Raw genomic sequence first — 27,388 nt, forward strand, 5'->3', positions numbered from 1 at the left:
TGATTAGATTGAGTTGAAATTCTTTTATCCCCCTTCAAGTTCTGCCCAGGCGACACCATTATCGCCTTACAGCTTGGAATTGACCCACCTCACAGGTCGCTTCTCCACAAACGCCTGGATTCCTTCGGAGAAGTTTTCTCCACGCATCAGGCGCGGGTACCATTGATCCGCCAGGGTGGATACGGCCTCCTCCGCACTGCCATATTCCCAGCTCATCCGAACCCCTTCACGGCCGACAATTAGCGCGTCCGGACTGTTTTTGCACATTTCCAAGGCAACCTTCACTGCGGCGTCGGCAACATCTGTTGAGGCATCCACCACTTGACTAATAAGGCCCCAGTTTTCGAGAGTTCTCGCATCCACTGTCCTGCCAGTCAACACGAGGTCCATGGTACGTTGGAGTCCAATCGTACGCGTTAGTCGTGGAAGACATCCGGCCACAGGAACAATACCGCGCTTCACTTCCGGTAAGGCGAATGTGGCGGATGAAGACGCGATCACAAGGTCACAGTTGGCGATCATCTCGAAGCCTCCTCCCATGCAAATTCCATTGACGGCGGCGATAACCGGCTTCTTGCCACTTCTTCTGGGCAATCCGGCGAGTCCAGGTGCATCCATACTGTTGATCTCTCCGGTCTGATTCATTCGATTCCATTCTGCGCGTGTGGATCGCAATCAGTTGAGGCCAGAGACATTGTTATCGTCATTGGAAACTGGTAATAAGAATTACCTTGTAAATCAGCCCCAGTGCAGAAGGCTCTGCCCTTGCCTGTGATAATTCCGACCCATAATGTTTCGTCATGGTCAAATAATTCCCAAACCCCCTGGATTTCACGACTTGTAGCTTTGTCGATTGAGTTGAGCTTTTGCGGTCTGTTGAGGGTGACTTGTAGAATGCGCTCGTCCGGAAACGAGAGAGTGAAATTTTGGTAGCTGAGGGTCCTGCTTCGGAGAGACATGGTGACTGTGGCGTGTGAGATAGTCGATCAAGCAAATTTAGTATAGATCTGGTGAATAGGAAGTAGCAGTATTATACTCGGTCAGTGATCGATCAGGTAAAGTGCAGAAGGTGCCACCCAAGACACTCGGGCAACTTTAACGACGGAAGGAAGCGATATCGGGGTGCCATTCTGGGAATTTTGTTCCTGCCGAGGCTCAAAGCTCACTATGTATGACTAGTATGCCTGGTATGCCTGGTATGACTAGTATGACTCGGATTCGGACACGACATTCGCTTAAAATTTAAATCCGAAACTAAAAGTACCGGAAGGCTGCCATGCCAATACAGAGCTTCGACCTAATTGGATCATCTCGGCATAGTTAGCCCTTTTAGTAAATCCCTGAAGGGGGGCTAAGGTTGTCTATTATTATTCAGTCAGATTACAGAAGGGTTCCTCGACATAAATGGGATTCAAAAGCCACAAAGTCCTGCAGAATTTCTTGTTCAAGCTTATACCTCCAGTTACACCACAATGGCCTCAATTTCTTCACACCAATATCCACTGGTGAAGCTACCACACCCTTTTTTGACCGCATATCGGATCAATGCTGTCTCAAATACAAATCCAGCCAAGCTCAATTTGGCATTCGACAGCCAACCTGCGAATGGACGTCCTTTGCCTCAGCCTTTGCACCTCGATTCTTTGACTTGGCGCGAGCTTTCCCTCATTCCCGAAGCCCAACGACCGCCTATCAATGATAATACTGCTTGGGGTCGGGCACGTCGGAGTCCTGAGACTACATTTGAATGGTCTGGAGATAGTGCGCCTTCTCTGGGCCAGATTTGGAACGTGATTCATGGGATCAACCTGTCACACCCGACAAACGAATATTTCCGGCTGCATCTTCAAGGTTCTGGTAGCGATATTATTCGAAGTGAGCTACTATCCACTGGCCTAGCTATTGTTCACCCAAAGCCCTTCCAACCCTGGTCCAAAGGGTCTGAGGAGTTTAATGAGTTGTTGGTGCTCCGAAGTTCCTTCTGGCAGGGCGCCGCTTCTCCCCTGGGCCCTCGTCCGATATGGGCCCTGGGAGACGGTACAGATGGTCCTGTGCGTGAAACGTTGGCAAACTACCCCATTATGCCAGAGAATTACCAAATGACATCGAAGTTCCCTGCCGAGCCCGTATATACCCGGCATCCGACACGTCGCCCCAAGCCGCACCCCGGGTCCATTGCCTACAGCCGCTATATTCCTGAGATAGATGAACACTTTTCTCTCGAAGTGGTGGATTGGCAAAACCCCGAGCATTTGAAGACCTTCAATAAATGGCAAAATGACCCACGCGTTGCCCAGGGATGGAACGAGACTGGCACCTTGGATGAGCATCGCGAATATCTCTGCAAGTTACACTTCGATCCTCATGTGCTTTGTTTGTTCGGCCGTTTCAACGATACACGCTTCTCCTACTATGAGCTTTACTGGTCTAAGGTTAGTACTGTTTTGCCGTTCTGTAACACCATTTATTGTGCCAAGTTGCTAATGGCGAATCTTTTGTTTAGGAGGACCACTATGGTGCGCACTATGATGCTGGTGACTACGATCGCGGTCGCCATTCTCTCGTCGGAGACTCTTCATTCCGCGGCGCGAAACGGGTTAATGCGTGGTACTCCAGCTGCATTCATTACTGCTTTTTGGACGATCCTCGAACCGCGAACGTGGTGGGAGAACCCAAAGCTGCGGGTCCGATTATTCTCTCTCCTACGAGAACGCCCAGGGTTTAACGATTGGAAAATACGTTGATTTGGGTCATAAACGATCGGTTCATTCTATTGCAAGCAGGGAAAAGTGGTTCCAACTGTGCCCACTTTGGTGGGACGGCCGTGAGCGACCGCTCGAATCGGCCGATCGCGCTGCCTGGAATGCTAAGCTGTAATCCTAGACTTAATATACTGCTGGATTTTTCATCAAGAAAAAAATGTACTTCAAAATTGCAATTTCATAGCCAGCTCCCTTACTTTTCCTCAGATCAATCTTTTCCCTGCCCTTTAAAGACCAAATACTGTTGCCTCGAAGCGCATGTGTTGACCAATCCCCACCGGAACAGGCCCGATTGGGCCAAGCTGGAAAGATCGCGTGTCAGAAGGATAAGTCAAAGTCAACTTGCCGGGAACCGACCCAGCAAGTCCACTTCTACAGCCCTAGAGACTAGAATTGGGGACAGTGGAGACTAATAATGTGCTCATTTTGTCGCGTGGTGTGGATGGAGTCAAAAATGGAGTCCAAGTCCGAGATTGATAGTACTAAATACTAGTATATTACAAGTGCAGGTACAGATACAGATTACAGGACCAAAGTTACCGCTAGTTCACCGTTTCGTATATCGCGCGTATTGGGAAATCTCCACCCCACTTCACCAAGTAAGTATCCATTCAAACACCCGTAGGGCGCGGTGTTGCGCTAATTGAGCTCGTGTCATCGTGCTCCTCTTGTGGATTTGATCTGCTAGGACTCAACGCAAGCCGGTTCGATGTGGACCGATGTCGGCTGAGCCCTAAGCCGATTTGGGTTATCCTCAGGGCCCCTGGGGAATTTTCTTGAAGAGAGATGTGAACTTCCTTTAACATGCTCGAGCCTCCTACGAGCTTCTATCGATCTTCAGCTGTTGTCAGTCTTCCTACAGCATTACAAAATTCAAACAGATCGTCCCTCGTCGCTGGAGTGGATAGCCTAACTCCTGACGACGTGACTGCTGCTCTCCTGGCAGCATAATCTTATCAATCAGCGGCTTCCTTATTCGTGTTGCAGGCCAACGCGCCACAATCCGATCACGATGGGAATCCTCTCCAAGATGGCGGGTTATCCCCGCATGATCCTTGCTGGAGGTCCTTCAAAGATCGAGCTTGGAATGCTGTTTGTCGGCTTTGTTGCTGCTTGCGCATCTGGTGTCCCATTCCCTTTGATTGGTATTCTCTTCGGTCAATTGCTCGATGACTTCAATGAGGCTACCTGTAACGCCTCCGCTGGGACTGCGACTACCGCATCTAATTCCTCAGAGCAAGGCGATATCAACTCCAAAATTCTGATCATCTTCTACCTGGCCATCGCGCAATTCGTCACAATCTACATTCACCTTTCTTGCTGGACTACCTACGGCGCACGTTTAGCGCAACGACTTCGCGAAAGATACCTACAGAACTTGTTGCGACAAGAACCATCATTTTTCGACAATCTTCCCCCTGGCGAGGTCGCCTCGCGATTGAACACGGACATTCAGACAATTCGCTCAGGATCATCTGAAAAGGTCGGAATCTGTATTTCAAGTTTCTCCTTTTTCGTTACGGCCTACATCGTCGCCTTTATCAAACAATCTGTCCTGGCAGCTATGCTCATCTCGCTGATTCCCGCCTACTTTTTGATGTCATTTATCGGAAGCTACTACATCGAGAAGTACTCTGCCCGCGTATCGGATTATGCTGCGTCTGCAGCCTCAATTGCCTCCGAGGCACTTTCCAACCTTGTCGTCGTCCATGCATTTGGTGCAAATACTCGCTTGGAGGAGAAGTTTTCCAAAGCTCTCAAGGAGAGTGAGCGCGAAGGAATGAAGAAGGCTACGGCTATTGGTGTCCAAGCCGGATTTCTGTACTTCATTGCTTACTCGGCAAACGGCCTAGCTTTCTGGCAGGGAAGTAGGAAGGTTGCGGAGTCAGTAGATGGTTCCAATGCCGGCTCTACCGTTGGCTCGGTCTTCACCGTCATCTTCATTCTAGTTGAAGGTAAGCTCCTATTCCTTCTGTGATTGCGTGTAATTCCACTAACAGAACTCCAGCGACTTTACTCCTAAGCCAAGTCGCACCATTCCTCCACCTTTTCACCGCCGCAGTTGCCTCGTACGAGAAGCTTCGTGGAGATATGGAACGGGAGCCTCAGATCGATGGTACTACCGACGCAGGCATTCGTCTCGCCGAGGCACAAGGAGGATTCGAATTCAACAATGTCTCATTCTCCTACCCATCCCGACCCGAAATCACTGTTCTCGATAACATCAGCCTGAGCATCCCAGCAAACAAACACACCGCCCTTGTTGGCCTGTCGGGAAGTGGTAAATCGACTATTGCTGGTCTTGTCACACGATTGTACGATCCAAACCAAGGAGAGATTCTGTTCGATGGACATAATCTGCGAGATATCAATACGCGTGATCTGAGAAGTTTCCTCAGCCTCGTGCAGCAGGAGCCATCTCTCCTAGATCGCTCGCTGCTCGAAAACATCGCTCATGGTTTGATGAGTTCCAGTAACCCCGAACACAAGGAGCTGAAAGCAGCACTTGTAGCATCCGATCTTGAGGGCCTTGCCAGTGAAGTCAGAGATGGCATGGACTTGATGACCGCTGCCGAAAGCCGTGGAGCCGAGGTTGTCAAAATTGTGAAACTTGTTCAAGAAGCTGCTGTTCTCGCAGACGCAGACGGTTTTATTTCCGCTCTCTACCATGGCTATGCTACTAGTGTGGGTTCCAGTGGTCGTTTGATTAGCGGTGGCCAAAAGCAACGTGTATCGCTCGCAAGAGCTCTGATCAGAGATCCCACTGTGCTTATCCTTGACGAAGCTACCGCCTCCCTCGACTCCCGAACAGAGCGTCGCATTCAAGACGCCATCAACAGAATTTCCAGCGGCAGAACTATGATCACAATTGCTCATCGCCTATCAACAATAACCAACGCCGACAACATTATAGTCATGCACAAGGGACATATTGTCGAACAAGGCACTCATTCGGAGTTGATGGTTATGAAAGGAACCTATGCCAACCTTGTCTATATGCAAGGACTTGGTGGTAGCTCGGGAAAGACCGACACCAGTGTTAGCATTGACAGCGTGAGCAAGTCCGACCAGAGTTCTTTAACGGACACAGAAATTGAGAAGAGCGGTTCCAATGATATCGCGCCCGACGAGAAGCGCACAGCCTCTGCAACTGAAATTCAGGTTTCCGGTGCTCCAGAAGAGGAGGAAGAGCCGGAGACTCCTAAGAAATCACTTTGGGCTATTCTGCGCGGTTATGGTCCCGCTATCAAGCCGCACTTGTTGATCGTTTTTGTGGCGTTGATCGGATCTGTCATCGTTGGCGGAGCGTTCTCCGGTGAGGCTGTCATCTTCGGCAATACAGTCGGAAGCTTGAATCCCTGCAAAAGCGCGGATAGCATCCGGTCAAGTGGTAACTTCTTCGGACTTATGTTCTTCGTTCTTGCAATCATTGAGTTCTTCTCAAACCTCGTCAGCTGGGCAGGATTTGGTTGGGTCTCAGAAAAGATGGTTTATACCGTCCGCGTTCTGTCTTTCCGCTCACTCTTCGAGCAAGATCTCCAATGGCACCAGTCCAAGGGACGAACACCAGCTCTTCTTCTTTCTTATATCACCCGAGATGGAAATGCTTTGGCTGGCTTGAGTGGCTCGGTTATTGGAACCTTGATTTCGATCACAGTCAATCTTATTGCTGCAATTATCCTGACGCACATCATCGCCTGGAAGATTGCCTTGGTTTGTCTGGCCCTGGTACCTCTTCTCTTAGGAGCAGGTCTCATGGAGCTCCACGTTCTGGGTAAATTCGAAGAAAAACACGAAACTGCATACACAAAGTCGGTTGATATTGGTGTGGAAGCTATCACTTCTATCAAAACAATCGCTTCGCTCTCTCTTGAAAAGGATATCCTCAAGAGTTATCGACAGTCTTTGAAAGGTCCTCGCAAGGAGACCCTGAGAGTCACCCTCCATGCCAGTCTCTGGCAAGCAACAACATACTTCCTAGGAAATTGTGTTAATGCTTTGGCGTACTGGTGGGGTGCTAAGCAAATTATTGCGGGCACTTACACACAAACTCAATTTTTGATCGTCGTTTTCTCTCTGCTTGTCAGTGCTCTTCTCTGGAGTCAAATGTTCGCCCTAGCACCTGAACTTACAAATGCTCGGAATGCGATGGCTCGTATCCTTGGCCTAATTGAACTTGGATCTGAAAAAATGAGTGGCAAGGTGCCGAGTCACGATGAAACTGACCGCTTGAAGAATAACGACCCCGAAGGAACTGCAGAGCCGAAACATATCATTTCCGATGGTCAGGCTTCGGGTGTCCAGTTCCGCGATGTTCACTTTGCGTATCCAGCTCGTCCAGACATGAAGATCCTCAACGGCTTGAACATTGAGATCCCACCTGGCAAATTTGCTGCTCTGGTTGGGCCGAGTGGTGCCGGAAAATCGACAATCATTTCACTCGTTGAGCGTCTCTATACTCCAGAAGCTGGATCCATTCTTGTGGATGGCTTTGATGTGACCAAGGGACACAGCGTCTCTTTCCGTGACTCCATCTCGCTCGTGCCCCAGGAGAGCGTCCTCTTCGAAGGAACAATTGAGTTCAATATCGGCCTCGGTGCCGCACCTGGACGTGATGTTACATTGGCCGAAATTGAAGAGGCCTGCAAGCTTGCAAACATTCATGATACTATCATTGGCTTGCCGGATGGGTATCAGACTATGTGTGGGCCTAACGGCAGCCAATTCTCCGGAGGCCAGAAGCAGCGCTTGTCGATTGCTCGTGCTCTTGTGCGCAAGCCGAAGCTGTTGATTCTCGATGAGTCAACTAGTGCTTTGGATGCGGAGTCTGAGAAGCTTTTGCAAGACGGCCTTGAGAAGGCTGCGAGAGGCATCACAGTCATAGCTATTGCCCATCGTTTGCGTACGATTAGAAAAGCAGATGTAATTTTCCTGATCGAAGCCGGTCAATGCGTCGATCATGGATCGCATGAACAGTTGCTGGAGAGATCGAAGAGTTACCGGGCCAATGTTATGCATCAAACAGTGGCCACGGATTAAAAAGCTGTTTCATATTTCGAGCATTAGATTTGAATTTTTAATTTGCTAGAGACAATAATATTTTCTTCATTTTCTTCCACTACTTTTACAACATGCACTACTATCATGTCTAGGAACTTTTACTACAAAACAACCGCTATTGGTAATAAGGCTTATAATGGGGAGAAATTGAGTTGGTTTCCACCTGGGCAAGGTTCACGGGAATGATATCTACTATGTTATTGACTCGGAGCTATGAGGAAAGGCAATTGGACTAACTAAAGCAACCCGAGTAACTTGAATATCAGCATAGATATTGCTATCTTATCCAAGCAGTGGCTACAGGTAGTAATATGTGATTATAATCATAAAAACGAAGAATTCAGTATCAATCTATCAAAAGAATTATACAGAGTAAGATGCGTATTTGCGAGCTGAATTCAGAAGAAATTTCCGTCAAGCAGAAGCTCTGATTGATGAGCCTCTAGTTTCTGGACGGTAGAAACTAATTGATCAAGAAGCCTGTCCACCAACGCTGTGTCGCTTTCACATCCAACCAGGCCAACATGCATCTGTCCTTCGCGGACATAAGATACTACCTTCAATGGACTAGGAGAGTCTCCATGGGGATTCAAGATATCCACCTTGAGAGACTCCCCTGCGAAAGACATAGTATCAAAGTCATCCCAATCTTGATGATGCACAAGAGAATCGAACGACTGTATATCCGAGGGCCACTTGGCACACTGCTGTGAAACTTTCTGGAAGCCGACAAATTCATAGGCTGCAGACTCAGCACCTTGCTTCTGAACGAATTTTAACAAGTCCATGCCGGTCCAGTGGGATTTGAAAGGAACTCTGACTGGGGTCAGCTGATAGCATGGCCCCATGGCATTTTCCACATCTGCGGAGTCAAGCATTCGACCCGAGGTAACACTTCCAAAAGTCACATCTGACTTTCCAAGATCGCGGGCCAAGACCAATGCCCATGCGGCAGTGAGCAGGCTTGCAGTGGTGATTTCCTCGAGAGAAAAGAAAACATCGACTGGTTTTGTGTGGAAGACCGCCTTCTCGGTAGGCTGCCCCAATTTTCTCAGGATTGACATGGATGAACCACTCAGAAGCTTATCCCAGTACGCCATAGCTTTGACGTTTGCGCGGTCATCCGAGATACGAGCCACATATGTGGAAAATGGCACATAATCCAGAATATCGCTTCCGGTATACAGTATCTCTAGATCTTGCAGAAGGCGAGGTAAGGAAACGCCATCATACTGCGCGTGGGAGAGGCCAAGGATAAGACATTCGCGACCATCGGTTCCTTGGACATGGAAAATCTTGAAGAAGGGCGACCCCAGTTTGAAATCCTCCTCAGCGTGGGAGGTGCAAACATCAACAACAGTTTGCTCCAGTTCTTTCTCTGCCCCTAGCGTCACCACGGGCGCGTACAATCCGTCCAAAACTACCTGGAGGAATGTGGACATGTGCTCGATGAAGACAGTTCTCAAGATGTCGTGTGCCTTTATGAGATCACTGCAAGCACGCAGCAACCTCTCGCGATGGATTTTGCCATCAAAATACAGCATGGTGTACTGCATCGAAGTACGCGGTGGCTGAATGGTTGCCTTGATATCGAGTGCTTGTGAATCTGTCACTGGATACACATCTCGAATTTTCCAACTCGGGTTGGCAAGCTTCGGTCGAACGACGGTCGACAAAAACATTTCGAGGTCCGAAAGACCCAGCAGGGAAAATGGTCGATAAGCTAAGGCCTTGCTTGTCGAAGCTTGGTCAACCTTCAGTACCTTCGCAGCATCGCCCAGGCGCATGTTTTGGAAGATGTTCGCGACCGACAAACCGTGCCCCTGTGAACGAAGAGATGATACCAGTTTCATCGCCAAGACAGAGTCACCACCTAAGCGGAAGAAATTGTCATCGGCATCAATCTTTTCTTCCGAAATACCCAGAATCTTTGACCACGCCGATCGGAGGATGGTTTCGGACGGTGTCAAGCTACTTTGAAGTGTGCTGCTTTCCCATACCCTCCCGAACGATTGTTGAATTTCTTCAATCAAATCAGAAGGAATCTTTGATGCCAGCTTGTTGAGCAAACCGTGGTCAATGTTTCCCATATTGGTGGGCATCTGCTCGACCACAAGATATGTCGTAGGGACCAGATAGGACGGCAGGTTGTCTTGGGCAAATTTGTTCAGCTTCTTCAGTGCCTGCGCGAGCTCAACGGAGATAGTCGTACTGATGTTTGCGTCCACATTTTGACCGGAGATTTCGCAACTGAGTTGGTGCGAATCCGAAAGGAGTGTCACGACTTCCCCGTCAATCGGTGTTTGCTCGATGAAAATGACAAGCTCTTGCTCCATAGCTTTTTTGGTTTGTGCAGGATTGCTCTGGACCACAGCTGCGGCAGATCGAATGAAAGGAGGGAGCTGCTGGCTGAGATTTACCTCGACCTCTGCGATATCAACGGCGTGTCCTTGAGCTGGCACTACATTCTCCTTGCGGCCAACGAACACCAAGTTACCGTCCTCAAGTAGCTGAACCATATCCCCAGTCGCCTGTATCTGTCCCTGTCGACCAGGAACTCCAGAACTTCCGTTTACAAGCCAGCCGGGGCTATCAATTTTTTCACCAGACAAAAGAGATCCTTCCAGCCAGAGTTCACCAGTACACCCGATCGGCGAGAGAATGAAGGGGTTACGTGGATCACAAACCCAAGTAACGAATGCTCGGGGATAAGTCGCACCTTGCTTGATGCTGGAATCTGCCTGGAATGTGTTTCGCTCTGAGTTGGCTGATAGTGGTGCCGTATGGTTCCAATTCCAGATCTGACTCAACTCGACCTCTGGAAGACACGATATTTCTCCGACTCGTGCCGACAAATTCTTGGTCAGCTGTTGGCATGCTGTTTCAAGTTGCACCAATACGCGTTTCATCTGTGCGATTGGAATAAGGCTGCTGTCAAAGCTAGCACAGATTCTGAAGCCGCTCTTGCGAATTCCACATGCCAACATCAATGGATAAGGATTGAAATAGAGGGCTTCTCGGGCCACGTCTCCTTGTTCAAGTCCAAGCTCGCTTGCTGAGGTATCGGGTTCAGGTTGAATGACCAAACCAGTGCCGGCCTCGCAAGCATGCTGGGCATCACGGCTGACCTTTCTGATATTCTGCATACCCATATGCTGGTACGGCACGCGAGACAATATCATCTTTTGCACACTATGGAGATATGACTCCACGGTACTCAGTCGGTTGACATTGACACGCACAGGAAGCGTTGCAATAAGCGGCCCAATGATTCCTTCGACTCCCCTTAGTGCAATATCACGACCAGTGAGAGTTTCGCCAAACACAACATCGTCACTTCGCGTGTACTGAGATGCCACCAGGGCCCAAGCGCCACGGATCAAAGTGGCCATGGTAAAAGACGCGCTTTCCGGCATGGTAAAAGCAATCTGGTGCTCGATAAACCCATCGGGTATTGGCAAGAAGTCCCGGGATGGCAGACGAGGGAATTGAGGACCAACAGCACCATCAAGCTCCCGCCGCCAGAATTCTCCCATGGCCGTTTCGTCCGTATCGCGCACATATTTGATGTAATCTTTCATTTGAGTTTCAGGTTCGAGTTGCTTGCTGTCCAAAACATCAAGCACCTTCTTGAGGATCAGAGGCTCAGACCAGCCGTCATAAAGCACATGGTGGACGGTCCAGATCATGTAGCGACTGTTTGTTGTTGCATCCTCAACAATAGCATATCGAGCAAGACTTTCTCCAAGATTCATCTTTTCCTGTCGATCTCTTTCCAGATATTCAACCAAGTCAGTTGGGTGTTTCCATGCGACCTCTTCGTTCAGAATGACTTGCTGGAGACCAGGCTCTTGCAACTGCGCAACCCGAGTGCGAAGAATAGGACTTTGTCTGACAACATCTTCCCAGGCATTCTTCCACGCTCCGATACTGATGTGACTTGGAATATTTGCCACCCGCTGAGCAACATAAGCCTTATCAGACTTCAGAGAAAAGGTGAACAGTGATTCCTGTGTCGGCGTGCAGGGATAAATGTCTTCGACTTTTGCGACATCGAAGCCGTAAATCCCCGAGACTTCAGAAGTGGCACTGTGAACAGATTGGGAGATCATTGAAAAGGCAGGGACCTCTTGACGTGTCTCGTTTTCACAGACTTGGACTACGTCAGCCATTTCAGACAATATTGGGCGGCCGAAAATGTTAGTCACGGTGAGATCCAGTGCCTGGTCTCGACAGACCGAAACAAGCTTCATGGCGGCCAAAGAGTCACCACCCAATGTGACAAAATTATCATCAGGTCGGATTCCTTCTGCATCAAGTTTCAGGACCTGGCCCCATGACTGCCGAAGCCGCTCCTCGAGCTCGGTCAATTCACGCATAGCAGCGCTGTCAGATCCCAGACCCAGCTGTCGTAAGTCCACTGTTACCCCGAACTGCCGAAGACGTCTGCGATCTGTCTTTCCTGAGATCAAGACTGGAAGACAGTTGACTGGTATATAGGCGGTTGGTACCATGTATCTCGGGAGGACAGTTATGATATTTGTGTTCGCTTCGGCAAGAGACTTGCGTTGATCATCTGAGAGCTGGGCCGATCTTATATCACCATTGTCTGAACCTGCGATAGACTGGGATGTAACAAATGCCACAAGTGTCTGCTGGCCACCATATCCTTCAGGCTTGATAACTTCAACGATCACGCTGATTTCAGAAGGAAGCTTTGATCTGAGCTGACTCTCGATCTCCCCAAGTTCGACACGTTGACCTCGAAGTTTGACCTGAGTATCTTTCCTGCCAGCAAATACGATACCCCCTGAGCCATCAGGGTCATATTTACCAAGATCTCCCGTCTTATATAGTCGACCACTGCGCCCGGTAAATTCTGCATGGCCTTCAAGCAGCCATTTCGGATCTTTGATGAAGGCAGCAGCAGTCTTTTCTGGATCATTCAGGTATCCTTGCCCAACAATCGGACCTTCAACCAGCAGCTCGCCAACAGCGCCGACAGGCATAAGTATCTCATGGTCATTAGGATCGACAATCCAGATCGCTGCACCATTTCCCGTTCCGATTGAGATGTAGTCCCGTCCCGTGGCAGCGCTGCTATTCACTGTGCATCCGATAGTACACTCGCAGGGTCCATAGCCGATGATGATTCTGGCGTCCTGACCCCACAGGTTTACATCACTGGGGGAAGCAGCTTCTCCACCGAGACCTAAGCCACTGAGGGAAGCGATGACATCTGGCTCTAAAATTCGAGCCATCGAAGGAGTGATACCAGCATAGTTGACACTCATGCGCCGAATGGCTCCGTTTATATCATTCAGCCGGTCCTCGTCAGAGGGAATGCAAAGACAACCGCCGTTTCCGAGAGTCAAGAGCATGCTGTCGATGCTAACGTCGAAGGCGTATGAGGCAAAGTCAAGAACTCTCGATTCTTCATCATAGCCCACTGCTTTCGCACGAGGGAATGCACTGCTGGTGTACGATTCATGAGAAATTTTGACACCTTTTGGTGTTCCGGTGCTTCCCGACGTAAAAATGAGATACATCAAAGTTGAACCCGGCACAGAGGGCAGTTTTGGGATCTTCTCAGGCTCGGGGATGCCTGTCAAACGTTCCTGTGCCACGACAAATAAGTCCCCAACTGGCAGAATTTCTTTTGAAAACTTCTTCTGTTTTGAAGATGACAATATTGTCTTTGCGTTAACTTGGCTGGCCATGTTTTGAAGACGCGCAAGAGGCAAAGTTGGATCCATCATGACCAAGGTTCCACCGGCCTTCATCACCGCAAGAACAGCAACGATAGTCCAGCATGATTTCTCAAAGCAAACTGGAACAAAGTCATGAAGTTGCACTCCTAATTGACTAAGAGAGTCCGCAACAAAGTTGGAATAATGTTCGATTTGACCGTATGTTAATTCACCATCCCATGAAGAGATTGCCACTTTGCTTGGGTGCTTTTGAGAACGCCTTGAGATCTCTTCATGCATTCCGAATGCAAAGCTCGGAGGTAAAATATGATTCCATCCCCAGATGTCCCTCAAGTCGCGTGCGCTTGGTCGGAGGCAGTCTTCAATCGGTAATCCGGGACTTGAGAGACAAATCTTGATGGCTTCAACCAGTGTCTCGATGTATAGTGAGACTGTGTAAGGCAAAACATTCTCGGTAGTCCAAAGCGGTCGAATATAGAGGTAATTTTGGTTAAAGCGTAGTTCGAGATGAATTGTGCGCTTTATCCCGTTAGTCAAAACATGGAAGTTTTGCTGAAACTATGACCTCACTCACTTCTTCTTTGGCGTCCTCTGATGTCTTTGAGAAGGAATTCGTACTTAGAATTAGGGGAACCGGAGATGTCACTGGGGTCTTGTCACTCGCCACTGCTGACTGGGAAGCGATATGCTGTCGAATGGCGGCGGAAGCATTCAAAATATGGTCGTCCAGCCCTTTCACAACTTCATTCATTGATAAGCGACTGCTTTCCCCGGAGATATCATAGGCCCATTCAAATGAAACTTGGCCACCTTCGCGCGTTTTCAAAAGCATCGCCAGCCACGAAAGCAGCAAAATGTCATCTTTCATGCCAGTGCGTGTTGTCTCGTCGGATGCAAGACCAACTACCTCAAAGGTTCTGGTTTCGCCGCTTGCAAAGTTTTCAGTTCGTCCAACAGACCCATGATCTCTGTCATTGCGGTCAAGCATGTCGCTTATGCATATAGGGGCCATTCCGGCGACATGAAGCGGGCGCTATAGACGACGGAGGTTTGGGCGGTCGGAAAACGAGAGATACTGAAGACTGTATAGCTCGTATATATTGAATTAGTACAGCTATTTCAACCACAAAGTCGCTCATATGTATCAAAGGCTCACTCGACTGGCAAAGTACGCAATCTTCCGGTGTCGGGGAACTCGGCCGTTCCGGAAACCAACGGATTCAACAAGCACCCACAAAATTGGGAATAATTCGCTTCGTACAGTAGACAATAAAAAAGAAATACCTAGATCGAGACTTTCGCCAAGGAATGCAACGAGCAGAGCTAACCGAGGTGTCTGAAGTAGAAATGCCAATTCAGGGACCCAGTCGAACCGTACTTCTAGCGCTAGTTGGTGGAGCAAGACGAAGTTATCTGATCGGGAATCCTCTTCGGAAATCGATCCAGTTGTACCAGGGATGTGAAGATTTTATCTTCTTAATCTATCTTCATTCGGCTTGGGCTCGTAAACTTCGGCTCTACGACACGAGATCCCCACTAAGCGTGTTTTAGAAATTACGTAGGGCGCACTTCCTTTCAAGTCCGAGGTCCAAACTCTTCAGGATAACTGGATCCTTGCCCCACGACTAAAGTGGCGCCTTCTGTGGAGTGTCTATTTTGAAGAACGGGGGTTGCATTCGGCATCTGCCGATAGGACTTGCAAGGAATGTTGGCCATATTGCCCTCATTTCGTAGATAATTCGCGGCGCGCGCGGTTGTGAATCGATAATACTAGTCGAAGCGAGCTCAGAAGATCATCATAAGCAATTTTGTTTTGCTTGGCTTGCACAGGTGTGGTCGTGCAGGTCAGAACTGTAGCTGTGTGGTGTTGTCCCATCTACGAATAATCTTCCTGGAATATCCGAGTTGAGGGACTTCTCCGACGGAATCTCCTATCAGATCCGCTAAATGTCAGCCACAAAATCTGATTAAATTTTTCCATGGTTTACACCCCCGTCTAGTGCTTTCGGGCGTACCGTTGAGAGTTTGCTTTGATTGGGGATAGTCAATAAACCCGGGAATCCACCACATGTCATTCCACTGGAGCTTACAAGGGCAATACACGCGCTAGGGCTGACTATATTCGTATGCGGGTAATACAGTCGTATTACAGACAGCGTCTCCGCTTAATGTTTTAGCAGGTTGGACCCTGTGGATCGTTACCACAATGGTCAAATGGTGTCTCGATTGTCTCGGTTGCGTATTCAATAGGGCGTGCTTTTGAAGTACGTAAGGGCTCAAGAGAGTGGGGTGATCTCGGATCGGAACTCTTGCTCTTGACGTACCACTGTTCAAACCCACAAATTGCAGGACTCTGACAGCCCACTACAGAAATTGGTTTGATCTGATAACGAGTTTGCCTCGGCAGTGGATCACCTAATACATAAGCCAGTTTGAACTTGGGAACTGTCGTTCGTTTCTCCAAGTCGCTTCCTTCGGTTGAGTGATAACCTTTCCCTCACAAGCATGTATTCCCAATTCTGGCCCAAGGGCGGACTGCCTGGCCTTCTGCACCATTATGTGAGTGACTGCTCTTCCGGTTTATGAAATTGTGGCCACAGCTAACATTTTATTTCCGCTAATCTCAGACGGAGAGCCTGATTACTTTCGAGTACACTTCCAATGCCATTCGCCAACCCCACAGTCTTGTTTTCCTTGGAGGCCTAGGAGATGGTCTAGCAACCACTTCCTACATGGCCGACCTGGTCCAGGCGCTTCAGAAAACGGAATGGTCTGTCTTCTCGTTGAATCTCACATCCTCATACCAATCTTGGGGTCTGGGGCATCTTGACCGAGACACGAATGAAATCGCCCAATGCCTCAACTATATCAAAGACTACAAATCGGAGAAATATGGCGCCGGAAAGATTGTCCTTATGGGTCACTCCACAGGTAGTCAATGTGTGCTACATTACCTTTCCCAGCCAAACCCACATACCAACACGCCGTCGTTCGATTCTGGGCTTCAGCATATCAAGCGCATGCCCCTTGACGGGGCCATCATGCAGGCCCCAGTTTCTGACCGCGAGGCTATTTTCTGGGTCCTGACGCACGGAATCGGAGGGAAGTCACCCAGCGAGATCCGAGTGGTGTATGATAAAATGGAAGCTTTGGCGAAGGAGGCTGCTCGAAGTGACAACACATTCGACACCATGCTGCCTCTGTCGTTGACCAGCAATATCTATCCTGGGAATACTGCAATCAGCTGCCGAAGATTCCTAAGTCTGATTAGTCTTAATAGTCCTCACTCCCCTTCAGAGGATGACTTGTTCAGCTCTGATCTCAGTGACCAGCAACTGGGGAAAACGTTTGGCATGGTTAAGGAACAAGGGCTGCTGAAGCACAAATTGATGGTTTTGTTTTCTGGGGCGGATCAGTCAGTACCCGACTGGGTTGATAAGGAGAACTTGCTAAAGAGATGGAAGAATGCCACCAACGGCAGCAGTGATTCCGATATCTGGGATGATGACCACTCCGCAATTATACCTAATGCCTCCCATGCCCTGAGCAATGACGACCAGGCTGAACCTCGAAAGTTCTTGGTTGAGAAGGTGCTCGGGTATCTTGGAACCGCATAGACTCTGATAGAAATAGAATTTAGAAATTCCTTGGTTACCGATAGCGATTATTAGTGAAACTTGTTTGTAAGAAATCGTCCAAGGCATGCCGTAATTATAATATTTTCATGGGCCACTACTTTTACTAGCGTTTTCAAACACCTACTCATACACAGAACAAGGTCTCGGTCGGAGTGCGCGGGATTCCGATACTGTGGGTCGTAGTACTAGCTCGTAACTAATTGACACGAGTATGTTTTAATATTTTTGTACCATGGTTTACAGTAACCCCGAGCTCGGCGATTGCTGCCTAGAAAGGAAGCTCTGGCTTCTTGGCGGTAGATTTTCCGATAGGTCCTTCTCAATATCCCCACTGTCGACTGATTTGGAGATACATACCTTTTTTTCGTGGTCATGTCATTGAGCGTTGTAATTCCAGGGACAATAATTTTCTGCAAGTGCATAAGCCTATGATTTTCTCAAGTTTACGATAATCTAAAGACCTCATCTGTTCCATCTACTGTACCAGTAGGTAGTCCAACTATCTGATTAAAAGTTACGAGCTAAATCTCAATACCCAGGCATCAATATTCGCTATAACACAACCGCCCACTGGATTCCTGGTAACAGGTTCATCACTTTCAACAGCACAGCTTGATTTAATCAAAATTCCTGGGTGAATAAAAGCCCACGTCAAGAGATCGAATGGAAACTTATAATGGTTACATCCGCACGCCAGCGGACGCTATTCTCCTCATTCAGGCCTGCTACAATGGTTTCCTGCCTCGTGTTTGCAAACGACTATCACCGAAAGAGGGACGATTGATTCGAAACGGCTCTGTTTTCATCTGGGAAGAGCATGAAACTGGGCTGAGAAGGTGGACAGACGGGAGAAAATGGAGTCCAAGCCGAGTTTCTGGGCGCTTTCTCATTTATAGAGAAATGAAGCGCAAAGAGCTCAGTGAATCAACGGAGGAGCCTGCACCAGAATCGGCCGTCACATCAGAGGGCTCATGCAAAAAGAGAGACTTCCGATCAGTTGTTGGAATAGCAGATGATCAACCTGCCCATCGGCCCAAATCACAATTCATGAAACTCTCATTTAGCATAGCCAGTCCCACCGGCCAGCACTGGCATTTGATCAATTATTATCACCAGCCCAGCGAGTCCCCCACCGAATTACGAGAACCAACAGCGGACCTTTCACTCAAGCACATATGTCCACAAAGAGACCTCTTTCCTCTATCATTGGTCAACGACCGGCATAATTTCGCCATTTTCTCGAAAGGACCTAATTTGGCGAGCGTGACTCCAGTTGATAAAGAGCAAACTTGCAAGATGTGCGGAAGCTGTTACCGACAACCCCTTGAAGTCTAGAAAGAATCTAATTCTTCATCATCACGTAGTGCCTCATGAAATTGTGTCTAAAAATCAAGTTAGATACCGGTACATGTCTTAGAGTATAAGGCGCAAGACCTACAGAGATTGATCGGATCTCTTTTCATAGCTCCATGTATCTGCTCCCGGGTCTATCGCATCATTAGGCCAGACTTTCCTTCAATCGACCTCTCCGCCTTTTGGGGGCTGAAACTCTGACAATTAGTAGGTACATTAAATTCAGCTGCTTCGGAAGTTGCCTTCATTTGCGGCCTGTGTTTGTCAAGCATCGCAAAGGAAATTTTGTCATGGGAACAATCAAGGTGGCTACACTGGATGCTATCGACCGCTCAATGATGCCAAAGAACCTGCTGTTTGGATGCTGTAGATCAATCTTACCCCTGAATTAATTTGTGATAGTACTTTATCTAATGATCATCTGATTTAAATCGTAATTCAGGAGGGGTGTATCTAAGGCTACGTGAACAAGGTGGAAGTGGTAAAGAAGACTAGTATATTGTGCCGGGTAATGAGATCCCAGAACGACGGATACCTAGTCCTAATTTAGGTAGCAGCAGTTCGTGTCTTTCGCTTCAAGGATTTCAATCTCTCATGGTCCTCTTCCTGTATCCGAATATATACTGTGTGTGCTTGGTCTGCGATGTATGGTCGACTTTTATCGAAACATGCACTTGCATTCCTTCATCCTATCTAGCTTTGCATTTCCGCACCAGTCAAAATGGACCCGCTCGGCCAAAGGATTATAAGAAATCACTGGCGAGATTTGACAAACTCGCGCAATGCAAGCACTGAATGGATATATCTGCAGAGTACTTTAATAAATCAACAGGGCAGTGCAGAAACGGGAATAATCTCATACATAGCGACCATATAGCAGAAACACATGGCAAAGGTAGGTAAGCTGAGGTATAAAACCCCAGTAAAAATCATGATCGGCATAATCCACAATAGGAATGCTGCGGATGTAGCATCACACGCTGTATTGATGAGAGGCTGGATTATAATTCGCTGAAATGCCATGTAAGTTGCCGCGCTAGACCAGGCCAGAAGCAGCATAAACTGTCTCAAGTCGTGAGCCTTCGTTTCCCATTATTACCTGGCTCTAGGGGTGTTGATTTTGTACCAGTATCGTGTAGACAGCGCTATGGGTGTGCCATATGATCAAGAACAAGCCACCCAGGAGGCTGGATGAGATCGCGCCATACCTAAGAGCGAGATTTGTTCGGTTGTAATCTTCTTCAAACTCGGTGGGAAAATAGAGAGACATTTTTGGGGGTCTGTCCGAAAGGCTCAAGTGGAAATTTTTGAATACAAGGAGGAGGGACGTTCGTGATGGAAAGGGGCCGATAGAAATGACACGGTCGCAAATGGCGGTGCCTAGAACTAAGCCGCCTTGTCAACCTTGCCAACAAAAAAGCAGCCATCCTATTCGTGTTTCGATTTGGCCCCATTTCCGCGTTCCTGCTGAAGCTAAGACCTCAATCTCACCAGTGAATCTCGAGGATAAACCGAAAAGGTGATGCCGTAGCGAAAGATGGGTAGAAGCAAATGATAAGGATTTATAGATCGAGAGATGGATATGTGGCATCTTGGAGCGAGGGAGAAAGCGCAATGAGAAGACAACCAAGTTGGCGCCTTAGGCATCCAAGTATCAGAATTAATCAATCAATTCTTCAATTACACATAAGCAATTGTGAAGGGTCAATTCCCTCATGATCCAAAAGCATGGAGAGCATCACCGCTTGACTTGACTGAATATTCACAGTCAGGCTCTTATGGACAGCAGAAATTATCTCTGTATCATGTATCACTTGTTCCGGCAGACCCTTCGATTGATATGTCCAACGCATCCCCGCCCAGGTGATATCCTCTCCGACATCTGCTCCGGGTGCCGTCAGCTTCTCAGCCTTAGCTTTCGTCACAGTTGGTGGGACCTGGAACTTCACTTCGCGTGAAGGACGAGGGGAAGAGGTCGTTTTGTTCCAAACTTCCAGGTTGATGATGACAAGTTTAGACAGACGTTCAGATTCGTACCCTGCATATGCTACGAGTTTCTCCTGTTGCAGGACTGGTACCACTTGCAGGTCAGTTGCTCCATCTATGAAGTCGGCGGCAAATGGAAAAGCATAGTAAGGACCCCATACGCCCGGGCCTTGGTTGCCATTATCAGGATCAAGGCCGGGAGTCCACGCGGAGTAGCCAAAGCCCAGCCCTTGCTGCATGCTGATACGAGAGACATTCTGGGACATGGCGTAAAGAATGAAATTGGCATTCCAAAGAGTGGCAGCGAAGGATTGCTCCACTTTATAGTTATTGATTGCCCCTGGGTAAGTGCCTACCTCCCCCATGACGAATGGGATACTAGGGTAATTCTGTGACATAAATTGGGCTGCCAAAGTAGTATTGGCCATAGTGGAAACAAGTGCTGTGTGATTCATGAGATCACCTAAAAATTTGTCAACATAACCCTCGTTCCGTTTCCGAACAGCACAACATACGTTCGATTTCTGGTGGATTAACTCCGAACCATTGATAGTAGTGCGTTGACACTGTCTTCACCATATTTGTGGAATCAATATCTGTTGAAAACAAATTTGGTCTACACAAAATATCAGCATGGAGCTCAATTTACCTATTAGTAGTACTCATTTACTAATCACTTACAGTGTCCAATCGCCAACCCCCACTCCGGCTATAGTTCCTGCCTGAATGATACTTCCTTTGGGAAGGGATACTTCCCCTCGGATAGTTTTATCAAAGGCCAGCCACTGTGACGCATAGTCTCCTGGGGACCACTTTGCTGGGTATAAGTCCGGCTCATTCCCGATTTCGAGTGCAAAGAGGTTCTCTGCTCCGATCGCGGATACAGCAATCTTGAGTCCTTCAATTGAGTTCGTTTTGTTCAAGTAAACCAAAGGTACTTGATAGACCCATTCCACACCGGGAAAATTTCTGAATCCTTCAAACCAGGATGGTCCAATTGTAATGTTGTAAGCCACGTTATTACCTATTTCATCGGGGGGTATAATGACTGCTTCAGCCTGATCAAGCACCAGTGTGGAAAAGTCACCGGATGTACCACCGACGCGAAAGTTGACAGCTGAGCCTTGGCGACGGGCAACCGATTCGACTAGATTTCGGGAAAATAGGTTTGGCGAGGATTTGTTTCCTGGGTGTCAAGATTAATTATTTTGGATTGTAGTTGATGTGGATATTTCATTACCAGAGTAGGAAGGGAATGACGATGTTTCACACGCAAACCCAACGAATCCCGGTTGAATAGGCCTAGATGCATGACCTGGTACATGAGGAGATATGTCAAGCTCCACGGCTGCGACATCAACTCGACCTTGGGCTAGTTTAAGAATCGACAGAGTTGATAATTGCAATAGTATGTTGAACAACATAGTTACCACAAGAGAAGACTCTCAGTAGAAGTCTTATTGAAGCTATAAAGCGAACATAGACTAGAATTGAAATCAAGTCAGAACTCCAGGGTAACCCTTCTTATATATTATAGAAATAAACAGAGAGCTGCAGGGCCTTGATATGCATTGTTAGCAGTCGTAGTTGTATAGTTTAGTGCTGCTCTTCTTAGCTTGGTTTCATCACGTTTACCGTTACCGAAATCCCCATTGAGGAATGAAAGAGATTTTTTAGTCCTTGACCGATTGATGAGAAATGAGTCCTCATCCTATCAGAGGCGAATATTAGATTCATCGCCGACTCCATCGTAACGCGGGCCAGTTGAACTACAGCATAAGTCACCTGAGGTGGGCGTTTGGGGTCAGGATAATGTTACATTGTAAACGCGGGGGCGTGAAGCTAGTTACTCCGCCCTATTCGTAACTATCTGCCGACAGGGATACCAGGAATATCAGAACCACGTTGTAAAAGGCTAAGCTAGTATCACCAAACATATTGCTCCTTCTCTAATTCGTTAATTACACGACCGAAACGCTTTCCAATCGGAGGAATGTATCTAGTAATTCAAAGCCCCGACTGAGAGTGCTGCGATTTCGATTAATTAATGTTGAACTAATACGGAGTTTTGAATCCTAACGCCCGCAAGTTGAATTCGCGTATGTGTGAAATGAGAAGATCCCGAGGTTAGTCAAAATAGTTAGTAAAAGTTACTAGCTATACACCCAGACACAGTGGAAGAAAATAGAAATTTTGATATTCATAACTCGACGTGAATTTTTCCGTCGGACGCCTGCGAAAGTCCGCTTGCTATGCTTTGCGGCGGTCGTGACAAGTTCCTTTAAATCGTATCGGTCGAAGGAAGCTTGTTGTTTTGAGTGATTATGTGGAGCCAGCCCGGCAGCTGCGGTGTTGGCTCCTTGACCAATATTTGGTGTCATCTCAAAACTGGTATCAGTCCTATCTAGTCGTGTGGACTACCTTAGCGTATAGGAAACAGGGAGCAGGAAGGGACTTAAGATAGCGATAACCTTGGTGATGGTTGTTGAACTTGAAATCGAAAGAAATAATAATAAAGTGCTTATAAATTCGATCACTATTAATCAGTTGATTAAGATCTACTATGTGTTCAGCTTTTTATGCGAGTGTATTCAAAAAGAGATTTGTTGCTAACATCTGCTTCAGGCGAAAGTATTGGTCAAAAGCTACCTACCGCAGAGAGAACATTTGGCAAATTGTCGCACTCATTCCTCTGGGCCCTCAGTTTACAGGTTTGCCTTATTGTATCCGCGGAGAGTCGCCGCTGCCAAACTTCCCTCATAAGAAGACAGCAGCCTGTCGGCCTCCCTCTTTTGGCGCTCGAGTTTTTCCTGTACACCTTTACCCAGGCGCTGAATCTCTCTACGGCCCAACTGCTGCAAATGTACCTCATCCGGGCCATCGACAATCCGCATCGTCCGAGCGGAATCCCAAAGGCCTGGCAGAGGTGTATCCTGGCAAACCCCGGCAGCACCCCAGATTTGAATAGCACGATCAATGACGCGAAGGGCCGTGCGAGGCACAAGAACCTTGGCAGCGGCAATTTCTCTAAGTGCGGCTTTGGCACCTTCTTGGTCGATTCTGATAGCGGCGTTCAGGACAGTCATTCTGGCTGTGTCGATCTCGATGCGCGACTTGGCAATCCATTCCCGAATCGTCCCATGTGAGGATAGTGACCGTCCGAATGTCTTCTTTCTTTCATCGTTTGCGTGTGAAATCATCCATTCTAGCGCTGTCTCCGCTGCACCAATCGTGCGCATCGAGTGATGGATCCGACCGGGGCCAAGTCGTCCTTGAATGATGTCGAATCCATGTCCTTCCCAAGCACGATATTTGATACCGGAGCACGGACATTGTGGAGGGTGATATGGCCATGTCCGTGCGGCGCATCATCATATCCGAAGACAGATAGCATGCGATGAACGGTGATACCAGGAGCGTTTGCGGGGACCAGAATCACCGAATGCTGAGTATATTGGTTTACAGAAGATATGCCCCCAATCCTACCCATGAAGATATAAAGCTCGCAGGTTGGATCCCCGGCACCGGGGGACCACAATTTCTAATAACCAATGAAATCAACCATCATATATTTGATTCCAATACTATCGGAGGAACATACCGAGCCATTAAGGACATACTCCTCCCCATCTCGACGTATTTCACAGCGGATGTTTCGGGCATCGCTAGAAGCAATATCCGGTTCGGTCATCAAAAAAGCAGATCGGATTTTCCCTTTCATCAGAGGATCCAACCATCGCCGCTTCTGAGATTCGGTACCGTACTTCACTAGGAGCTCCATATTGCCAGTGTCTGGTCCTGGGTTGTTAGTTGCCTGCATTCAAATCGATTAATTACCCTCGAAAGAAAATTTTGTGTTCGTGGTATACCTCGCTGGCAATATGACTTCTCCCAAGATACTCCGCCATCAACCCATACTCCACATTACTAAATCCAGCTCCGTTATGTTGACCAAGAAACATGTTCCACAAACCAAGCTTCTTGACCTTGACCTTCAACTGCTCCAGTATAGCTGGCTTTTTCTCCCATCGTGACGCCCCTTGTCCTAGCTGTGCCTCGAAGGGATCGTGGGCAGGAATACATTCCTCGTCTACGAATTGCGTCGCCTGAAAATGAGCTCAATTAGTTGGAGGCAGCGGAGGCAGTGCGGTAGATTAATGAAACATACAAGGCCCAGTGTAGACTTGGCACGGTCGCTGATGAAAGGTAACGCAATGGGAGGGATATTCACGGATGCTGGCATGGTTCTGTGATGAAGCGGAATATATTTTCTCTGCTATGAAATATAGAATAAGTAATGTTTAAATTAATATTGTAGCAAGGAGTGCATGGTTTAATACATGCCATTGGGATTCCCTTCGATAATATGGTCTCCAGAAGTCTCATCCTGTGTCTCTACAGGAGGCAGCCAAAGAAGTTGAGTGGCATCAACAGGTTACAGGCTGAGGTCATGCGTGACAATTAGATTGCAGCATACTCGCGGGTAGTGCGGAGACCTAAGAATCGCAAACTTGAACTGCATATTGTGGGTTACGGTTCCGACTTCAAAAACCGGGGTAAGGACTTGGGATAAATGAAATATGCTGCAGTTGGAAACAAGAGTAATAAAGCTGGGAAAAGGGAAGAGAAGGAAACCATGGCAACTCACTATCAAAAAATAACATAAGCTATCTAGGGGTAAGAAGAAAATCTAGCCCTAATTCATATCTAGGCATTATAGTAGATAGTCCTAAACACATGTCCATCAACCACCCTTAATTATAGAATTAAAATTAGTATCTGGGTCTCAGTTATAATATATAAATATTTTTAGTAAACTTTTCAAACCTTTATAGATACTAATCTATGCTATACGAGATATTCTAATACCTACCTCCTATGATCTTAGTAATTTTTTATAAATGAATTATGTGACGAACCGGTGTTGTCAGAGTCACATGCCCGATTACGTAACCACAACCGTCTGTTTCATCTGTACCATAACAATTGCGCAAGAGCTTATCTCTCTTTCCTTTCTTTAGCTTTATTACTTTTCATTAATACTACATGAATATTATTTCATTCTGAGTCCTTACAAATTATTAGTATTTTCCTATTATTTCTGGCTATTTTTTTCTACTAATTTTTCTTCGAGTCTGTCTTTCAAGTATATACTTGTAGTATTAGTAGTATGTTCGCTATTCAGGCGCTCTTGTTTTGTCCACATGATATTTAACAAATTAACTCAAATAACAAAGTCTTAGTCTGTCTTGCACGATTGGAACCAATGTTCGACCATTTCATCAAACTTCGGGCTATATAGCCACTCTAGATCAAACGGCTTGATCTCAATATCCAGAGTGGCCGAGTTTGGATCCTTTGGCATTCTTCTGGCGTCAATCTGCGTATTCAGCTCAAGTACCCGGTCAACCCGTTCCTGTCGACCTTGCTGCCATATTTTCAGGCCCTGATTCAAATCACCAGCCAGTGACTTCTTCAAAACCAAAGCATAAGTGTAAACATCCTCGAAGGCCTGGTTGACTCCCTGGCCAGCAGTAGGTGGTATAGCGTGGGCCGCATCTCCAAGGATTACCACGCGGGAATTCTCTGATGCCCAGGTATCGAGCTTGGGCACCACATAGAAAGGCCAAAGGTTGATTTTGTTAAGTGGGATATCCGACACGGCCGACTTAACAATTTCCGGGAAGTCTTCGGAGCCCTGGCGGAGAAATTCCACACACCACTCCTTATCGTTGAGTAACTTGCTCCATCCCTCGCGGTCTAGCTCCGGCGCACGTTTTTGTTTGCCAATGAGCATTTCCGAGCCATCAGGCTGTTGCGGCGCAATGACAAAAGCGCCATGCTTGGGATTCATGATTGTTATGGGAAGCTGAAATTCCTCATAGGTTTGGAGTTGACTTGTTGGAATGGCAGCTGTGACACCCATGGCATTGGTGAATCGAGGTTCCAATGTGGGATAGAGGTGCTTTCGGACTCGTGAATGGATCCCGTCAGCCCCAACAAGGCAAGATGCGCGACCAGTAGTGCCGTCCTCAAATTCCCAGGTGACTTCAGTTTCGGACTCGGAGAGAACCCGAGTAAATTTCTTTCCATATTCAATGGGAATACCCTTGTCCTTGATGTCGGACAACAGAGCGTCGATCAATTCGTAGCGGTAGATGCGCAGTGCATCATACCCATATTTCGAATGGTTGCCGAATTCGTATGAATCAAGCGGTTTGTTGGCATAAAAGTGCAAGTCCTTAAACTCAAATCCGCGCGGCTTGATGGCCTCGTAGATTCCTATCGCATCCAGAACCCGCAATGCGTTTGGGGAAAGCATAATAGCGCCTCCGATATCAAGAGATGCCGATCGGGACTCATAGATAGTGCACGGAATAGACTGTTTTTGTAGGCAAAGAGCCAAGGTAAGGCCCGACAGCCCGGCGCCGATGATTGCAATGTTGTTGGAAGCCATTTGAGCTGATTGTCAGAAGACCTCGGGAGTTGATCGAACCGCGCGTGTAGAAAATGGTTTAGCTGGTTGCTTTTATTGTGGTAGAAGTTGAAGCAGAGATATGCCTAGAGATGGTCCGAGTCTTTTATATACCTGGCTTGTGTCTTACTATTCTGCCCAGGTGTTTAATCATTTACCTGTCCAGCCCAGCCAGTCATCCTCCGGATCCGAATTTCCGGAGATACCTTCGGATCCGAGGGAATGTTAGCTCCGATGCACACATGCGTTCCGGAAATTCCTTCAACGACGCATGTAATCACAGAAACGAAATCACTACGCATCTCATTTTAAGTTACTACTAGAATGTCACTGAATATTTCCCATCGCTGGGTATTTGTCTCCAAGTGACCCCGCGGAGAAACTCGATCCTGACATGGAAGT

At 47.6% G+C, this 27,388-nt stretch overlaps 9 protein-coding genes across 9 annotated transcripts; 4 read left to right on the plus strand and 5 right to left on the minus strand.

Annotated features, from left to right (window-relative positions):
• Positions 1-66: 66 nt before the first annotated feature.
• sidH (enoyl-CoA hydratase/isomerase family protein) lies at positions 67-959 on the minus strand (the record flags this gene model as incomplete). Its single annotated transcript, XM_056629208.1, has 2 exons — positions 67-656; positions 731-959. The coding sequence occupies 2 exons, from the start codon at positions 957-959 to the stop codon at positions 67-69; spliced, it is 819 nt and encodes a 272-aa protein (XP_056488510.1).
• A 513-nt stretch (positions 960-1,472) lies between these two features.
• On the plus strand, positions 1,473-2,877 carry N7509_004572 (GNAT family N-acetyltransferase; the record flags this gene model as incomplete). The annotated part of the gene is made up of 3 exons (XM_056629209.1): positions 1,473-2,432; positions 2,504-2,596; positions 2,617-2,877. The coding sequence occupies 3 exons, from the start codon at positions 1,473-1,475 to the stop codon at positions 2,875-2,877; spliced, it is 1,314 nt and encodes a 437-aa protein (XP_056488511.1).
• An 897-nt stretch (positions 2,878-3,774) lies between these two features.
• N7509_004573 (ABC transporter ATP-binding protein) lies at positions 3,775-7,802 on the plus strand (the record flags this gene model as incomplete). The annotated part of the gene is made up of 2 exons (XM_056629210.1): positions 3,775-4,717; positions 4,771-7,802. The coding sequence occupies 2 exons, from the start codon at positions 3,775-3,777 to the stop codon at positions 7,800-7,802; spliced, it is 3,975 nt and encodes a 1,324-aa protein (XP_056488512.1).
• Positions 7,803-8,221: 419 nt separating this feature from the next.
• sidD (nonribosomal peptide synthase SidD) lies at positions 8,222-14,546 on the minus strand (the record flags this gene model as incomplete). The annotated part of the gene is made up of 2 exons (XM_056629211.1): positions 8,222-14,053; positions 14,109-14,546. 2 exons carry the CDS (start codon positions 14,544-14,546, stop codon positions 8,222-8,224), a joined length of 6,270 nt encoding a protein of 2,089 aa, XP_056488513.1.
• Positions 14,547-16,039: 1,493 nt separating this feature from the next.
• On the plus strand, positions 16,040-17,151 carry sidJ (putative siderophore biosynthesis lipase/esterase; the record flags this gene model as incomplete). The annotated part of the gene is made up of 2 exons (XM_056629212.1): positions 16,040-16,093; positions 16,162-17,151. 2 exons carry the CDS (start codon positions 16,040-16,042, stop codon positions 17,149-17,151), a joined length of 1,044 nt encoding a protein of 347 aa, XP_056488514.1.
• A 684-nt stretch (positions 17,152-17,835) lies between these two features.
• Positions 17,836-18,507, plus strand: N7509_004576 (Gti1/Pac2 family protein; the record flags this gene model as incomplete). The annotated part of the gene is made up of 1 exon (XM_056629213.1): positions 17,836-18,507. The coding sequence occupies one exon, from the start codon at positions 17,836-17,838 to the stop codon at positions 18,505-18,507; it is 672 nt and encodes a 223-aa protein (XP_056488515.1).
• Positions 18,508-20,201: 1,694 nt separating this feature from the next.
• N7509_004577 (glycosyl hydrolase family 79 C-terminal domain-containing protein) lies at positions 20,202-21,868 on the minus strand (the record flags this gene model as incomplete). The annotated part of the gene is made up of 4 exons (XM_056629214.1): positions 20,202-20,974; positions 21,027-21,127; positions 21,193-21,658; positions 21,790-21,868. The coding sequence occupies 4 exons, from the start codon at positions 21,866-21,868 to the stop codon at positions 20,202-20,204; spliced, it is 1,419 nt and encodes a 472-aa protein (XP_056488516.1).
• A 1,348-nt stretch (positions 21,869-23,216) lies between these two features.
• Positions 23,217-24,754, minus strand: N7509_004578 (uncharacterized protein; the record flags this gene model as incomplete). The annotated part of the gene is made up of 5 exons (XM_056629215.1): positions 23,217-23,782; positions 23,839-24,052; positions 24,113-24,325; positions 24,381-24,617; positions 24,680-24,754. 5 exons carry the CDS (start codon positions 24,752-24,754, stop codon positions 23,217-23,219), a joined length of 1,305 nt encoding a protein of 434 aa, XP_056488517.1.
• Positions 24,755-25,750: 996 nt separating this feature from the next.
• On the minus strand, positions 25,751-26,968 carry N7509_004579 (FAD-dependent oxidoreductase; the record flags this gene model as incomplete). Its single annotated transcript, XM_056629216.1, has 1 exon — positions 25,751-26,968. One exon carries the CDS (start codon positions 26,966-26,968, stop codon positions 25,751-25,753), a length of 1,218 nt encoding a protein of 405 aa, XP_056488518.1.
• Positions 26,969-27,388: the final 420 nt, after the last annotated feature.

This window comes from Penicillium cosmopolitanum (genome assembly GCF_028827165.1).
Source record: "Penicillium cosmopolitanum strain IBT 29677 chromosome Unknown utg000006l:49.0-5199605.0:1.0-5204138.0, whole genome shotgun sequence".
Classification (NCBI taxonomy): Eukaryota; Fungi; Ascomycota; class Eurotiomycetes; order Eurotiales; family Aspergillaceae; genus Penicillium; species Penicillium cosmopolitanum.